The sequence below is a fragment of the Ambystoma mexicanum genome, chromosome 4p (assembly GCF_040938575.1).
Source record: "Ambystoma mexicanum isolate Mex_15411 chromosome 4p, UKY_AmexF1_1, whole genome shotgun sequence".
In the NCBI taxonomy this organism is placed as follows: domain Eukaryota; kingdom Metazoa; phylum Chordata; class Amphibia; order Caudata; family Ambystomatidae; genus Ambystoma; species Ambystoma mexicanum.
Genome location: NC_090927.1, coordinates 1,273,150,886 through 1,273,169,219, shown reverse-complemented (window position 1 = coordinate 1,273,169,219; position 18,334 = coordinate 1,273,150,886). Strand labels below are relative to the sequence as shown.

The 18,334-nt window shown below is 42.8% G+C and overlaps 1 protein-coding gene across 3 annotated transcripts in view; it reads left to right on the top strand.

Moving 5' to 3' along the window:
* SMOC2 (SPARC related modular calcium binding 2) overlaps window positions 1–18,334 on the top strand; it is an 884,027-nt gene that overhangs the window by 460,024 nt on the left and 405,669 nt on the right. For all 3 annotated transcript variants that reach the window (XM_069606961.1, XM_069606960.1, XM_069606962.1), the window contains exons 5-7: window positions 3,123–3,170; window positions 10,926–10,976; window positions 11,888–11,962. In XM_069606961.1, the coding sequence (XP_069463062.1) occupies window positions 3,123–3,170; window positions 10,926–10,976; window positions 11,888–11,962 (174 nt within the window). The remainder of the gene's footprint in view (window positions 1–3,122; window positions 3,171–10,925; window positions 10,977–11,887; window positions 11,963–18,334) is intronic.

Sequence of the window (18,334 nt, the reverse complement as noted above, 5' to 3'; positions counted from 1 at the left end):
CTCCTCACCTTCTGCTGGTGATCCATGCACTCAACTGAACGTCGCCATCATCAGCTTTTCCCAAAAACGTTACTGCCACTTCCCACTAGAACCAACGTACACACTTTCCACAGACAGATCAGCCAAGCCCAACACCTTCTTCATCAGAGACTTCATAGACTTGATAACCACTATGTCTCTCACGTACACCAACAATATCTTCCACTGTGACTTCAACATCCCTCGCAACCCAGGAACCAGGTCAATGAAAGAAGATCTCCACTGCCCACTCAACATGCTGAACCTCACACAGCACACGAAAGCCCAAACTCACAGGAAAGGTAATATTCTCATAGTCATCATCACTGTCCTGCCCACACTCTGTCACAGCTCTTCAATGTTGCTTGACTGGTTGGGCCATCTGACAATCCCCTTTGACATTAGCCACACCAGCCCAGTCATGCATACCAATCAGAAACCAACCCAGCAAACATGACTGCAGATCATTCAAGAATCTCCCAGTGGAGGCTCACATGGAACAACTTGCCACAATTCACCTCACATGGCCAATCTACCTCAAACGAGCTAGGACTGAGAGTCACTTCTCTAAGGACTCAACACCACCTTCACAGCCCACATCAACTGCTATGGCCCAGTGAAACAACACACACTCAAGCCTAAACCTCTGCACCCTAATACTCTCAAGAACTCAACTGAAACAAAAGAACCATCAGAAAACAGGAAAATACTATTGCAGCTCTTCTCACCTCGACATGCTCAAGAAACTCTAAGCTGCACGCAGATGACTGATCACCACTGTCAAGTCCACTACTACCAAAACAACATAGCCCAGGCCAACAATAAAAGCAGAGCTCTCTTCAAAGCAATCAATCATTGCATCAAGCCTCTTTCTGACCCACACGTACTGCACTTCAAGGAAAACTCCACCACCATCAACTCTTTTTTCATCAACAAGATCAGCATAATCTGCCAGCACATAGACACCAACACCACAACTGACAGCACAAAACACACCTCATCTACCAAAACCACCACTACCTGGACAACTTTTAAGAGACTCACTATGAAAATCCTCACTTCCACCATAGCATCCCTCAAGGCCACATTGTACATGGACAACATCCTCTGAGCCTCCATAATCAGCACACTTCTGACTAAAGAGATCCTTCCTTACCTTACAATCATCAACGGAACTCTGACTCAATGCAACTTCCACTAAACCCTCAAAGCTGGACAGATCCAGCTGCTTCATAAGAAGCCAACACTGAACCCAAAAGACCTCCACAACTGCTGCCCCATCACCCATCCTACCTTCCTAAGATCTTTGAGAAAGCAGTAGTCACGCAACACCTCCAACACAGCGAAGCCATCAACCTCCTTCAGTCCCACCATGTATTCTGACATTTTAAAGACATGTTCTGCTCGGAGCTAGGTTATGGAGCGTAAATTCTGCTTATCATCGTACCCCATTTCCATCCCGGAAATACACTAGCACCTCTACACACATCTAATTTTGAGGCAGATGCAGAGTCTTCAATTCCTGTTGATCTTGCCTATTCTTACACTGTTAAATAACAGGCAGTATCCATTTGATATGGTATGATAAGTCATTTATAAAGTGCCTGTACACAAGTGTTTCTAGGTGCGACATGACAAGGAAGGGTAGACAAAGGGAGGACAAAACAAACGATCATACTAGGCCTTGTGTTATTCAGGTTGTAGTGCAAGGGGGAGGGAAGAGTAGAAGTGCCAGGGGGAAGACGGGGGAGAGTACAGTGGCAAAAACACGGTAAGCACTGCCAGGATGGTGGCTTAAGTAAGTACAGGGAGGCAGGGGACTGTTGGGTTGCAGACACCTCAAGGTTATTTGCCTCACAGGAAGGTGCGGGTAGAGGACCCAGTGTGGGCAGCCAGAGTGAAAGAGGGAAAGCTGGAGCAGGGATAACAATGAGAAGGATCTCAGTCTCACTGGCATTTAGACAGGAATGAGCAAGAGAGCAGAGGAGACTGAGGGGAGCTTGACAGAGAGCTGAGTGTCATCCGCATGACACTGAAAGTTAGAACAGAAGGTAGAGATGAGGTGCGCCAGAGGTGCCAAGTAATGGTTGAAGAGTCAGGGTGAGAGGTTAGAACCCTGGGGAACACCACATGTAGAGAGAGAGGTTGTAGAGCGAAAGGACCCATGTTCGAACCAGGAGCATTGATTAGAGAGAAAGGAGGTCAACCAGGCTAGGGCCTGACCCATAATGCCCAGGTTGTCACAGAGACGATTGATCAGGATGGCGTGGTTGACTGTATCGAAAGCAGTGGATAGATGAAGGAAAATTAGGACAGATGGAAGGTTAGCATCAAGATATGAGAGCAAGTCTTCATGGGTGTTCAAGAGAGCAGCGTCCGTGCTTTTGGCTGTGATAAAAGCCAGACTGGTGGTCATGGAGACAACCAACAGATTCAATATAGAGAGTAAGCTTGGAGATACCCAGCTTTTCCAGGAGTATGCCCAGGAAAGGAGTGCTAGAGATCCGGTGATAGTTTGCCGGAGAGGAAGGATCGGTGGAGGGCTTCTTGAGGAGGGGGTGTACAGGGGAGTGATGTAGGTGGGAAGGGAAGGTTACAGTGCCAAAAGAGTGATTGCGGAAATCGGCCAAGGCTGGAGCGAGGAATTCTTTGACATTCAGGTGGTCATGAACGTGCATCAAGACAAGTGTGTTACACATTCTTTTCCGTTAGGGATGTAAAAGAGAACGAAAATCGGGGATTACTCAGTCTCCCATACTTGTTTACACCCTTGAATGAAAACAAAATGTAATGGAAAAGGACATGGACACGCACGTGTTAGCGGCAATGCTACTCTCTGTGCAGTTTAAACTCCTTTTAAAACGAAGATGCTAATGCTTTAAACAGGTGATAAACTCTGGTTACAGTGTGCACTAAATTTCTAAAAGACAGTCGATGTTGTTTCGGGCATGCAATTATCAGCACTTGTTCAGCATAACATTTTGGCAGCCCCACAATATGGGGAGACTTTAATGAGGATGCATGTGGGGTGCACTTTTCTATGTGATGCAGCACCGTGACAGCAAACAGTGACCTATAACACATTTGCGCTATTATTTTTACAGGTTCTGTAACAGAGAGGCTGCCACATCGAGAGGGAGCAGGAAAATCAGGTACATGTTGATTTATTGGGATTTTATTTAAGACATTTGTTTTGCAGAAAGTAGAAACATCATTACTTTACATGTCAAACATTGCAGCATTTCGACATGTGCACAGGATACAGGGTCGTACTGGGGCATACAATTGTCTTGGGTACCAGTGAAAAAGTGGCCCACAGACTGTTTGAATATTAGCCAAAGGGGAGTTTTTTGATAAAATGTAATGCAAACTGTGCAAGTTAAAGAATCTTTATTCAGCAACAATGGACAAAACTACTAGCTGCATAGTGAAGTAACTCATCAAACTGGCCCACATTGGCCAAAAAAGTGTCCCACTTTGACCAGAAAAATGCTCCTGCACTAGCATTTTACATGTTTGGTTTGGGCCTGGGCCTTCAGGCCAGTCTGAGCCTGACAGGATGTGACACTATGGAAACATATCAACTTCAAGCCTCCAAAGCAGTGCCTAACTAATTAATGGAGTGGTCTTCAAACCATGAGGCTGTCCCCCCTCTCGGGTCAGAAAGGATGCCCTTGGAGGGCACAAGGAGGGCAGTAACTGTGTTTCATAGTCAATGTAGCCAGTTTCGTCATTTGGGTGACAATCCAAAGCTATTTATATTCAGGGGGTGCACAGCATACCAAGCATTGAAACCACTTGCAACATGTGCATATTACTCACCTGTAAGCTTCTAGACCTTAGTGAATACAACAACAACAAAATCTTACATTATCAGAACTTCATGTCATTTTGAAACACTCAGAAAAAATGTCACTTAAACCTCAAAAGTATACCAAGTATAATATTTATCAAGATATCAGTTGCACCCCATAAGTATTCAACTTACAACAGCAATGTCTGCTAATTTACTGCTCCTCCTATCCTTTCACTTACTGACCCATTGTCATCTAATATGTTAAGTTATATTTAGGTTGTTTAAAATAGGGGTAATGTAAAAGCAATCTTACGCAATCAGGATATTTCAAATCCCCAAGGAGATCCGTGACCTTATGAACGCAATGTGACAAACAGCAAAGGGTATTTTTCAAAGCACAAGGATATTTCATTATCCATATTACAAACATTCGGAGGATGCTGTAAAATCCAAGGGCTTCCTGTAGCCCCCCTCTAAAAGCCCCAAAGCCCTTCCCCCCTCTCCCAGATCCCGAGTGCCATTCTCTCAACCTTTCCTGGATTTGCCCTACCATCTAACTCCAAATACCCGGTGTAGCTGCGTAATCCACAACACAAGCACACGTGTGGCGATCCCTAGAAAAAGAAACACTGATCACACTCAGATCACATCGATGTGTGTGAGTAGGGGAATGCGCATGTGCAAACCAAATATCTCCTGAATTAATGCATTTCTGTTTCCTCTTGAAGATTTGTTTCTGCTTCCCAAAGGGGCTATCACCAGGTAAATAAAAACTGGAGCTCTCTTTCTATCTTACCAACCCCAAAGGTAAAGAGAAAGAAGTATTGTTGCTTTCCTAATCTTTAGACCATTTGTAACCGTCAGAGAGCTGAAGCGGGACACACTTCTCTCGCTGGCAGACATCTTATTGCCTTCTGTCCACGAGGACAGGTGTGGAGATTTAGCTTGAGAGAAAGCTGCATGTCAGAACACTTGATGCTGCATAGTATGTACTATTTGTGCAATTGGGCCACAAAATAAATGTTAATTATAGTTTGCAACTGCCCACTGGAAAGGAGCAGGTTGCTACCTTTTAGTTTTAGATGACACTGTCCCATTAGCACCAATAGATGGTGATGTAATTGACTGTGCACTCTGCTCCAGTAGGCCACTCGCCTTTTACTTCAGTAGCTTGTCTCACAAGGGAAGAGGAAGCAATTCCATTCTCCATTCATTCATCTCTCAGCACCATGGCCGGACCCTCACTCTGATCCCCATCTTCCTGTATCCTGCTGCACCCCAACGACTTGTCACAATCAGTACTTTAAGTGGCATGTGAAATCGAGGAGGGCTATATAAAGGGAGGGTGGCCCCAAAAGGGAGCATTGCCACACGGGTGGCAGGCGGCTAAGGTAAGTGCCACCAGCCCTCATCAGGCATCCCTTTGCAGCGATCATCACCCTCTTACCTGGGGGGCAAGGTTGATGATGCCTGCATTTCTTCACGAAAGGAATGGCTGGTGCAGGTCAGCTCCACACTTTTTCTTCCTTCATTGTGGCGCTGACCACCCCTTGGAATCCCTTCAACTAAGAGATGCATCAATCATCTCCTAGTTAAAGTGATGACTGGTGGGGACTGGCGCCACCTATTTTGTCAGACTTTAGGAAAAAAAGCCTTGGCTTCCAGCGACCTCGCCTTTTCTTCCATAATGGTGGCGCCGGCCCCCACTCATCTCTTAGTAAAACAGATGCATGGTAGAGGCCGGTGCCACAACTGTGGAAGAAAAGGTAGGTTTTTCTAAAACCTGGAGCTCTTGCCGCATGCGAGAAAAAAGGGCCTTTGCCTCTTGTGCCCTCATCAGCATGAGTTGCTTTGACAGAGCCTGTCATTCAGGATTATGCCTGGTTTTGCTGAGGCACAGTGAAATATCCTGGGCATTGCAGGGCCTTTTTAATCACAGTAGTTTAAGAGAGAACAGATGGAATTAGCGTCAAAGCAGCATTTGTAAAGGGTAAAAAAGTTTCATTTTGAAGAGGAATTTGGGATTTTCAGCAAAGCAGTGCTGCCTTTTCACTTTATTCCATTTATATGTTCCAGAACACACTGGCACACTCCTTCAGTGTGTCCCCTTGTTCCATCCTGCCTGAAGTGTGCTTGGCAAGATGGTGCAGCCATCTTTTTGTTGCTGCAATAACGCAGCCATTTGCTGTTTTCTGCAGACAGGCAGCTTGGTGATGTGATGAAATACTGTTGAGTGGGTCAATTTATCCCACATGCTGCACGTGAGAAAAAAGGGGCTTTGCCTCTTGTGCCCTCATCGGCATAGGGCTCCAAGAGACTGTATGGAGCCCTGGCAGTACCCCGTCTCAGAATTATTTTTCAGAGACTGCCTGGCCCAATTAAAGCCCTGATCACAATGCTCTTCATTTGTGTAGGACTTGTTTTCCTGAACTCCTCCCTCACTCAATATGTCGTAGTGCGCTCTATGCCTCGCTCAGTAGACATGGGCTGTCAGAAATAAATGGCAGATTGTGCTCTCTGCCTAACCCAGTGCAGAAGCCTCCAAGCATTAGGTCTGTCACAATACACTCTATCTACATCACGCACTACATGTCTGCACTTATCACTGATATCCCCAGATACCTTCACTCTGACACACTTGGTTTAGGTTTGTCCACATGACATCTTCCATAACATATTGTCATGGAACGAAACATATTGTATCCAGGCTACATGTCTGAACTTTCGCTGTCTTACTCGTTATATAAGCCCACGTAGTGAATTAAATGTCACACAATGTACTCTGCCTCTGTGTAATGTTCCCACAGAATGACAGGCCCCAGAATGCACCGAACCTGCCTTATTGCAAATAACCACATTTGGAATGCGACAAACCACACATAATAAAAATCACTTCAAAGGCTTATGTGTCCTACAAACCCTCCACCTCTCGAATTTCCAGTGCTTGAGGCTATATGTCACAAGATTCACCGTGCTTCACTAGTGCATATTCCTTTTTTATTTTTTTAATCACATACTTGTTTACATTTTAACATGTTATTATCTAATTGCCAACATAAAAAAAAAATGAATATGGGAGAATGTTTTCTGCACTCATGCATACAGAATCTGAAGTGTGAAGAATCCATGTTTTAGTCCTGGTTACATTTCTGCATGGCCCATGATATGGAAGGTTTTTAAGACAAGGCAACGGTGCACACATGTGTGCATCCATTATAAACACTAGCAAATCTCCGTTGTTAAGAAATGCCAGACATTTTATGTGACCAGATATTTTACATTGTTCGCCAAAATAACAAAAAAGATAACACATTTAATCACACCCAAGACACATTTGTTCTGTGCCACTCTGGGTCCCTTCACTGAGATCTGTGGGGGAAGAGATGCGTGGACAGCCTGCAAGTCACTGATTGGCATTGGGGATGAGAGAGATGAAAGAAGGGCTGGCCGGAAGCTCAAGGTATCCAAAGGAAACCCATCCATATACACTGGACCTGATTTACAAAGTGTTTTCCAATGGGATTGCGCCATTGCAAAACTTTTTGTAAATCAGGCCCATTGTCTTCAGACGAGTTTCCAGACACTTGCATATGCATTGGTTCGTGACCGCAAGTGGGAGGATGGTTGCATCAACCCCCCCACCATCATGGACTCAGTCCACACATATTTTGTGATGCACCATAAAAGAATGATAACTGCAAACACCTTCTTTACATTTCGATCCCCATAACAGTTGGCAGACTGACATTTTGGCCCAAGGTCCGCATACCAGTCTAGGGTGTGCTGACCAACCCCACCCGTTCACCCTGCACAGGGCGGGGTCTGGCCCTGTGCTATCAGTATAGTCAATATAGTCAATTTGGGGAGATTGCCGATTCTGCGACGTTTCCAATGATAGGAAGTTAGGACACAAGGTCAGCATACCAGTCTGGGGTGTACTAACAATAGTGAAATTTGACCAATCCTGCCCATTCGTCCTGCACTATCAGTATAGGAGATTTTGGAAGATTGCCGAGTTTGGGATTTTGAAAACGAAGAAGTAATGGCACAAAAATACATACACAAGCCTATAGCAGGACCCCACAGGCATGTCAGCTACAGACCTGTGCAACACCGGGTGGTACCCTAGTTCTAAATAAAACAAATTAAACACTCAATGAAAGCATGACGATTGCTTTTGGCAAATCACTTCGTTTAAAACACATCCCATTGTGAATTAAGAGGCCTATTGATCTATGAAAAAACTCACCCCTACTGGTATTTGTCACCTGGCTGATTGACAAAAGAGAATCTGAATGTGCAAACGCATTTTGCACCAGCAGCAGATTAACTTTTATGAATCAGCTGGCAGGCGTGGACTGGTCCATTATGCAATAGGGCAATGCCTGAACCAAAAATGCAAAATGCTAGTGTGGGCCTGTGTTTTTGGTCAAAGTGGGACACTTTTTTTGGCCAATGTGGGCCAGTTTGATGAGTTACTTCACTATGCAGTTAGTAGTTTTGACCATTGTTGCTGAATAAATATTCTTTAAATTTAACAATTTGCATCACATTCTCTCAAACAACTCCTCCTTGGGTATTATTCAAACAGTCTGTCACCAAAAGAATGAATTGCCATTTGCAACTGTGGGACACTTTTTCGTTGGTGCCTGAGACACTGTTATGACCCAGTCTGACCCTGTCAGCTGCTGTGCAAAATCAATGTGTTGTATTCACTTGCTAATCCATAGATGTCTCACAAGTCGAAAAACCATATTACTGAATCTGTTCCATTGTTTTAAATTATTTGGATGTCTCTTTAATCATTATTTTGTTTACCAATATTGCATGCTTATGGGTTGCACTTGTAAGAAATGTATGAGATTGTTTTCAGTCTTGTGTTCCATTAAACTCTCAATCTCATTGCCACACCATGATTTATAAATTAAAAATATATCAATACAGTTTGTATTTTAGCCTGCTTTCTAAGTCAGGTCCTATGTCTCTTATTTTTATTTCTTATTTCTTGCACAACACGCCCATAGGCCTCATTGCGCACAAACAAGACACACAACAATCCAAAAAACATAATCTTAGATAAAACATAACAAAACAAGAAGGGACACACAATACCAGCGGTTTATCAACGGTCCACTATAAACTTCAGATCAGAGGGCAAGTTGGAGAAATGATTAGAATTTGCCAAGAAGAAAGGAAGATTACTGTGGCTGCAGCCAATAATTATACAATCCCTATAAGCTTGTGTACACCACTCCTCCAACTTAAGCCTACGCAGGACCTTCAAATCTAAACCATCTAACAATCCCTGGTGCAGTGCTTTCACAAAGCCAGGTCATCACCTTATTGCTGAGAGCCTCTCTGGGTTCCAGCTTTATAGGCAACTTCAGGTTATTAATGATAATGTTCTTTGATCTAAGGCAAGCTCTCTCAGTGTCTTATCAGCAACATGTGGCATCTCTGATTTCCTAAATCGAGTCATCCTGAAGGGGCTGGGATTGATTTTGGTAGCACATTATGCGGCCGGGCCCAGGTCCACATCCACATACACATCCACATACATATCAGTGCCACCAAAGGTATACAATAACATAGGAGTAGAGAGATGCTGTATCACAACTTCAGATATCGACGGCTTAAGATTGTTCATGTCACCAACTAGGTCTGGCGACTTTTATCCTCGGCCAAACCACAGTCAAAGTCATTGCTGATAGGTTTGGCAGCCCCCGTTAACCCTATCAGCAGTCCAAGGTCTATCTGTTTGACATCAATTATCTATCATAACAGGGCGCACCATTGTGGCAAATATGTCCAACAAATCCAACCATAGGCAAAAGTCATGATAGATTCTACATGAAATAGATCAGCAGGTATTCTTTCCTTTGATAACTGCCATTGGGTAGAGCTAAACTGTTCCATCTCGACAGGGTGTTTGTCATTGGATCCCAGATTATCCACAGCAAGGTCATTATTTTCTCCCCTATATCAAAGCAAAAGTGAGTGGACATAGACATCAACAGGACTAGCAACTCAGTACCACCACCATAGTCTGTTAAAGTCTCGTCCAGTAAGGGACAAGGATCACCTATATTAGCAGGTTCTGCTTGATTGAGTCTCATGGAGGCTTCTTCTCCTATGAGCACTGGCAGCCATCACCTCAATTACTCGGATGGATTCTCTGGGGAGTGGGGGGGTTAGAGTCTCAGATCTGGTACCCTGTTTTGTCAGGACCATTTCTCAGGAAGATATGTCAGCGATTTAACATAGACACACTTCTCCTCACCAAGTGTCGGTGTCATAAGAGACATAAGACCTGATTTACAAAAGTGTTTAATGGGAAATCAGGGCCATAGGTCTTTTCCTGCCCAGATGTAGCTTTTTAATTTCCAAAGTCTCTTGTTGTTTTGTAATTTTGAGCTTCTTTGGTGCAAATTGGTGCTTTTTATTGTGCTTCGCTGGGAGCTCTAAACCCAGTTGTCTGCTTTGAGTGACAGCAGCTCATGATAAGTAGGGTAACTCCTATGCAATAAGAAAGGCACCTTGTCGAGAGCTCGGCCAACCACAATATGCATCGACATTAAGAGAGCTCTGTGATAGCACTTCAAACTCGCAGAATTTTGGGTACATATATTAGTCCCACTTTATGGGCTACCCAAATTAAGCAATGGAAGACAAGCAAAGTGGATATTTTTTTTTCAAGGAATTTGTCTGAAAATATGCGTAATCAGAGGAAAAAAAAGAAAATATGATTCTCCAAACCAGAATATCGGAAGCGAATGTAAGACCAAAAAGCAATCTGTTGGGTATCTGTCAGTGAAGGACTGGTAATGGACAATGGCAAAATACTCCTACACTTTGAGAAGAATCAAGAGCAGAAAGTGTGCATTGTGATAACCTGCAACTTTGCTGAATGGGTTCTGGGACCAATTTGCTATTATTGAACATTGAAATACACGTGGAAATAATAGTAATTATGTGTACGTGTTGACATCAGTAGGGCTCAGATGAATGCAGTTGGTTGAATGGATTTAGGAGACTCTCTCCTTAGCCCCACCATTTCAACGGCTGCAGCACATGAACTTACCACTGCATCTGCTTTCTCTTCTTCATTAAGATGATGCCTCAGCCCCTGCACTGGAGACACAGCCTCAGGGGGATGAAGAAGGTAAGTGATTATTGTGATCTAATATCTTCACCTGCTGACACACTGGAACTGGTTTCCTTAAATTCGCTGCTCTTTATAATGATGACCTAAGAATCTTATTTTAATGGCAAACCTAGAGAAATGGTCTAGCACACGTGGTAGGAGCACTCCACCAGCAAAACCACATAGCAAAGATTTGTTGTAACGGGATAAATAATGAAGCAACAGTAAATACCCCGGCGTTTAGCCATTTAGCATAAATGATCTAGCAAATGCATTGTGCCTTGTGATGCGCAGTCGCATGGCAGCGGGGAGGTGTGTGGGAACATCACAGACTTGATCAATGCCATTGGAACAGCAGGACCATCATTCATCTTCATTTGGTCTGAGCCCCATTTAAAGGTAATCCTCATTAGATGACATCAACATGTCTAATAAGGTGAAATATTGCCACAAAAGAGGCGTGTTTTATAAGGTACGCCATCGGCAATGGGCTAGCCTGGTTAACGCGAAAAATAAAATTGACGAAGATTGATCATACTGCAACATTTGTTATCCAATCCCTACACTGAATTGCTCTTATGTTGCCCCCTGTTAACATGTGTGTTTACGTTGCTAGCATCTCTATTTGTAGATTCTGCCTATGTACGATGTTGTACTACATAAGTCACATAAATAACAAAGCATGTATGTTGCAGATGCTAGAGTGAAATGTTTCAGCCCACAGACCATACATCTTAATTAAATCTAGGAGCAAGGCATTGCTGGGGGGAAGGAGAACGTGATTCTGTGATGGATGCCGTGTGCTTTCCAAATTCTACTCATCACTGCAATGTGTGCCAGTGCTCTCTACGGGAAAGCACCTGGGTAGTTTTTACCTTCCTTTCGCTGCGTCACGAGCCATTTCATTGTATATGTACTTTGCATTGCAGACCTCGCCTCTCGCTATCCAACCCTATGGACGGAGCAGGTCAAGAGCAGGCAGAACAGGACTCACAGGAATTCAGGTAAGACTTTGCCTTCCAAAATGTCACTGTTTACCTGTGACATGGCCTGTCACTGGGATGATTTGACATCGAAGTAACCAGGCTCGGAGCTCTAGGAACACGCTGCAAATTAACCAGAACTGCAAATAACAAATAGAAAGGCCTTGTGCCTCCAGCCACTAATAAATCACTACAGAGTAGTGGTCTTCAAGCTGTGGGACTAGCTCCCCTCTTGGGGCAGGCTCCCCCAGAAGATGCCCTGTGTAGTGTATGGCGACTGCTTCTAATACAAAATGTAGGCAGACATTGCTGGGAGAACCTGCACCCATATGTTTACTCGAGGGGCGCGAGGGGTCAGCATAATGGAGCTTGCATACCTCTGTTATAGAGAGAACAACATTTCCTATCATTTACAATTCACAATTTACAATGTAACATTATAATGTAGCATGCAAACAATAACAGTTGTTCCGATTAATAATATACTACACAATACAAATGTGATCTGCTGTCTTATAGAGAGTTTGCTGTTACTCTTTTTATTAGTTGGGTGTACATTTGTGATGAGGTTTAATTCTATAATTCTATCCGTTAAACGTGCACATACATGCATAGCATTCCCTTCTTTCGAGGGAAGGTTTCATTTTTATTCGCATATTAAAGACACATGTATGAGATAATGATGTTCAAATCGGTGCTAGTTTTGTGGCGTGAAAATAAACCTTGGCACTGAAAACTGAGATATGTATTAATGTTTTGTTTACCCCTACATGAAATGATGTGCTCCCATGAAGCAGGAATTCGTTCAATACTGTATTGTTCTCTTCTCTATTAAGAAGACAGAGCAAAGGCTCCAGTCATATTAGTGAACAGGTTAGAAATAATGGGGAACTGTCATTAAATATTTTATTTAAAAAGATTGAAGCATTTACCAGTGATACCTTGGAGATCACTAACAGACTACTTATAATTGGTCTTTTATAATGCGCTTAATACCAGAGATTGGTTTCTAAGCGCAGGATCTGGATTCAAACCTGTGTTGCCCTGAAATGCGTTGCCCGTGAGCTATCCCCCCTCACCCTTGTAAGGAAGTGTTCTTTAAAAGGAGGCAGACTCTGACTCTCAGTTCATATAGGCTCGTTGACCCGCTGTACTCCTCCAAGTACCCTTTCATGCCTCGCCAATCATCAGGGAGGCAGGTCAGTTCAGGTGTGCTTGGGTAAATCCTGCTCAAGAGGTGCAACCAATTTTGAAATTGACAAATTCACATATACTATTTTGTACCGATATTTTGATCATCTTTCCCAACAACCTTCCTTTTTCACGATAGACTAAACTATGAAATCTATTTCCCAATTTATTTTAATGAAGTTGACATTTCATTGTTGTTCTAGTAACATGTTTTGTGTGCAGCAGTGCTGCTCTTTCAAACATGATGTGAACAATGGACAGCTAACATCACTTAATATGTTTTGTTCACAAATCTCCCACATATATATATTGCTGGGTGACCAAATGGTTTTAGTACACTTTACTATGTTCAGATAACAATGGGAAGTCTTGTGCACTGAAATGGGATGTTTTCCCTTTTTCCCTTTGTTGGGTCGAGTTCTGGTTAAAAGGATTACACTGGATAGTGTATTTGCGATTATTCAAAGGATTTGACATGCTTCGAGAAGGAATAGCCAAACTAATTGCAAAAAGGATCTTAGTCATCTATTTCTTTATTGTTATGTTATTTTCAGGTCTAAAGCGTATTGCTGTCACACCTTTTCTTTCTTAAAGGTGGGCAATATACATGCATAACTGCCTAGACTGTAAGACATAAGACTAAAGCACCATAGGAATTGATATATTCTGTGTCCCTTATGAAAATAGCAGATTATAACATAGAGATGCACTCTGCTGACATATTTAGAATAACGTATTTCCTCTGGTACGTTATAAGGAATTGGAGAGTCAACAAGGAGTTGCATGACCAAATAGTAAAATTACCCAAGGTCCAAGTTCCTTCAAGAGGTCCCAGAACACTAAGGTAGTGTTACACATGGCCCAGATTTCTCTGGAACTGGAAAAAATGACCTTCCCGTATCCCAATTCTGGGATAATTCAAGGCCCACTGCCCCCCTAGCTATCCGCTGTTTCCAGCACTTAATCACATTAAAGTGCCATTATTGTGAAAGGCTGGGAGGGCAGCATGGAGACCTTCCACAGTTTTAGAACAACACCAAAAGCGAATGACATATAACTTCCATTAAGACACACACCAGCAACTGTTTCTATTTTACTTGTGTAAGGCCCCTCCTCCCTGTTCGACTCCTGCTGTATCTCGTATATAATGTCGCTGTAATTATCTTTCTGTGTAAACTTGGAAGTCCTCTTTTTCTACTTTTGTGTGCAACTGTAACTTGAAATTGTCATGCTATGCGCCCAGATACCTCCGGGGGTTGACGCGCACTACAAATAAATAAACAAACAAACATATGAGATTTGTATAGGGTCACATAGGCTGTCATTCTGATAATAGTAGCGTTACACGCAGAATCGAGAAAATAAATCTGCAAGCAAATTATTTTTGCCCAAAATATAGTTATAACAATTTGTTGTTGTGTGATTTGTGCACGCTGGAGGCCCTCTCTCCTAAACCATGTTTATTGTGTTTCATCTCTGTTTTTGACACTTAAAGCCCAACACTTGCCTGTCATTAATCCACCACCTGCCCCAGCCCCATCACTCTATCCCCCACTCCCTGCAGAACCCCAGAGGAAAATGTTTCCATTTCCAGCACTGCACCAATGGAATTTGCAATATCCTTTGTACATACAGTAGAAGGTATTGTTTTAGTTGTGATGAATGGCCATACAATCATCTCCTTAAATACTCCCTCTCTTAAATACTCTATTACAGATGGTCACAGTTCTGAGAAATAGAATACATGTGATATCTGCACCGTTTGAAAGTAACACCAATATCCATTGTATAATCTCTTACACAAATATACATTGACCAGTTTAGTAATATAATAACATGCATTTGCAAGAAAGACATACAAAAGTATTTTGCAACAATATTTTTATTTAATTTAATGATAACAGACTGCAGAAAGGATAGTTGCCATGAAGCCATCATTACTGGATTCAAACATTGCAACACAAAATAATTAACAGGACACATTTGGAGCTACAGTTTCAGTAAAATATCTCTTCATATCGACTATCAGGTTTTTTTCTGATGGAGAACGCAGGATTAAACCTTTCTAAAAAATTATTTTGCCTAACCGATTTAATGTATTTTATTTGTGGTGTTTTTTGACGCTCGGAAATAGTGCTGTACATCAGTAGTGGTGATGGGAATATATTAGATAGCTATGGAAGAACTGGCCTTGCAACCTGTAACTTTTAAATGGCCTACCAGTTAGGTTGGCTGGGAACAGTTAAATGTTAGAGTTAGTGTGTGTGCTGTTGTCCCCTTCAGGGATGTGTGTCATGACTCTGTCATGACTTGACTCCCAATAAAAGGAGCCTCAGCCAGCATGTGCGCCAGAATGATGGCAGACTTCATGAATGGCACTTCTGTCTCTATATCTCATTTCAGGGCTGCAGGCTAACAACATGTGATCATGGCCCTGCTACTCCGGCCTGCAGGTTGATGCTGTGTGATCACCGTACTTCAGCCCCCACTGATCTGGGTGACCCCAGATCAGTATGTGTAACCTGGGCGCCCCCAAATCACTGTTCAGCTGTGTGATCACAGCCCAGTTGCAAGCCAGGGAGCCCCCAGCAACTGATGCCAGATGTGTGACCATGACAACTGGAGAAGCTGCTGGGTGCCCCCAGCACTGGCCGGGCTGGCCTGTGTGACCGCAGGTCCAGGCCACAACAATGTGCAACATGTACATATTCTGAAAGAGGACATAGCAGTAGAATAGGGCTTCAGGCTGTAAAGGGTAATCGTCATGAGGGGTACTTTGCTGTGTAGGCTTGGGGTTGTATCTAATGTGGTTTCAAGTAGATGTTCCTAAAGAGGATGGTTTGCATTTATCTTCTGAATTGCATGATGACAGGGGAAGCTTGACGTTGACACGACTGAGGTTACATGATCTGGGTTCATAGACAGAGAATGCTTATTTCCTGGTTCTTTCTTTTCTTAATGTACACTGCTTTAGCCTGTCCATGCTCTGACTGATGACTTACTGATAGGGATGGGGTCTTTGTCAGCACTGAAGGAGGGAGTGTGCATGGTGACAGGTCTGTATATGATGTAGCTGGCTCTGAAGGTGATGCATGGTTGTAGGCATAGCCATTGATGTTTGACTAGTGTTGGTGTTATGTCGTCATATTTGCAAAGGGATTTGATGATAAGAGCTGTGAAGTGGAAGATGCTTTGGATAGGTGCAGCAGTGGCGGTGGGTAGGCTACCAAGCAAGGAATGTCCTGTGTGCAGATGAGATAGAACCAGGTCCTGTAATTTGGATATGAAGCTTTTGTCTGTTAGTGAAGGCTTTATTTTCTGATTTAGGGATAGTTGGTACATTTCTCTCTGACTTTCATTTGCTATGTCTGTTTTAAATGAGAGACATATGTATATGTGGAACACAACAGACTTGAAGCAGGATATTGGCTGTGGCATGAAGTCATGTTAAACAGCCAGCATTGGATGTTGGGGTGTTTGGTGTTTTTGGTGAGGAGCAGGAGTTTAAACATGGCTGGATTCAGTTTGAAGAAGTTGATTGGCATACAGGTCCCCATCAGGAAGAGGAACACCTTGAGTTGGTGGATCTCTTTGCTGGAAACTATTTGTATTTAGAGCTCTCTATCATCTACCTGTTCATGGTGTTGGATGCTGTAGCTAGTTAGGAGAGTTCCCACAGGCTTTCATGTAGAGAATGGGGGTGAGAGCATAGGCCCGTTTTGAACTCCACACATGGTACAGACGTGGTGATCTGGATTTATGCATCTGAACAAAATGATGGCAGACTTTTAAGTAGGATGTGGTCCAGAAGAGGACATGTTTTCTGTTTACCTATTGATTGAGCAGTCTGTTGATAAGGTCTTCTTGATGGTCTATTTTGTGAAGGGTGCAAAGAGATTCAGATCTACCAGGAGTCGACGGTGCCTATGTCAAACAGTATATAATGTGTTAATATGAAGACATCTATCTCAGCTGGATCTGGGTCTGAAGCCTCAGTGATAAGCATGTAGGAGTAAGCTCGCATTTTTGTTACCTTTAAGCTGGGTGACTACAACTCTTTCAAGGCTTTTGTCTATGAAAGGTAGATATGTGACGGGATAATAATTGCTGTGGTCATCAGGTTGCAGCCCTGGTTTGATAATCAGGGGTGGGGGCATTTGTCTGGTTTTTAGTTTTTGAGGAAGGTGCCCTGAATGAGGGATGCATTGATAATTGGCAGTATGGGGTGGAGGGCTTCTGTGGGGAGTGTATAAAGGATGCAGACTGGTAAGGTCTTCTCTGAGTAGGATGTTGTGTTGGGGATCCAATGGTATTTGTCAGATTTTCCAGGGAGAGTGTTTGCACCGTCTACTTTGATGTTAGTATCAATAGCATCAAACATCCAGGACGTTGGTGATGGCAGTGAATTTCTCAGTGGAACGTGATGTGAGGTTTAGGGGTGGCATACTGTTGGATTGCTCGGAAAAGAGCTGTGCATCCATTGTTGGCTTTGGCTATGGAGTGCTGGTAGTAGGACACTTTGCTGATGTGGTTATTGGTCTGCAGGTAGTCAGAATTTCTTTAAGTAAGATGAAGTGGGATGGGTGTGGACTTGACAAAGTTCTCCTGATTTTAGATTATTCTGTTGCCGATATTTTGTTCTTGCATGCACCAGGGCTTTGACGACTAAATGGATATCCACCAGCAGAAATATTAAAGCTGAAATTCAGGATGGGAGTTTTACGGCTTCTTTGAAGAAAGGTTAATCTGCCAAATGTCCATACTGCTTAATACAAAATGAGAACATTGTTTATTTTGCTGCCCTTTTTATGGGAAGCGTAGAGGCCAGTGTGTAAACTCATTAGTGAGGTCCCTGAATATTGCCAATATTAGTGATGCACTAAAAGTTTGTAAATTAGCAACAACTAAATATTTGTCATTTGCTATCTCTTCTTGTCTGGTTAGGACATGGAACATAAGACATGATTATATGCCTCTTGCATTTTAAACTTACATGTTAGTTTAATTATTTTCTATGAGTAGCTGTTTTGATGTTTTCTCCAGTTCAATTGCGAGTTTTCTTATTTTTCTATACAAAAGCTCATATTTATGCATTTCATCATATATGCATAGTCCATAAGTGAAATCTTTGTTTTGCTAGCATTTTTTAACAACTGTTTTATCAATGCATTTTATGTTTGGCTGTCTAGCAATTGTCAAAAA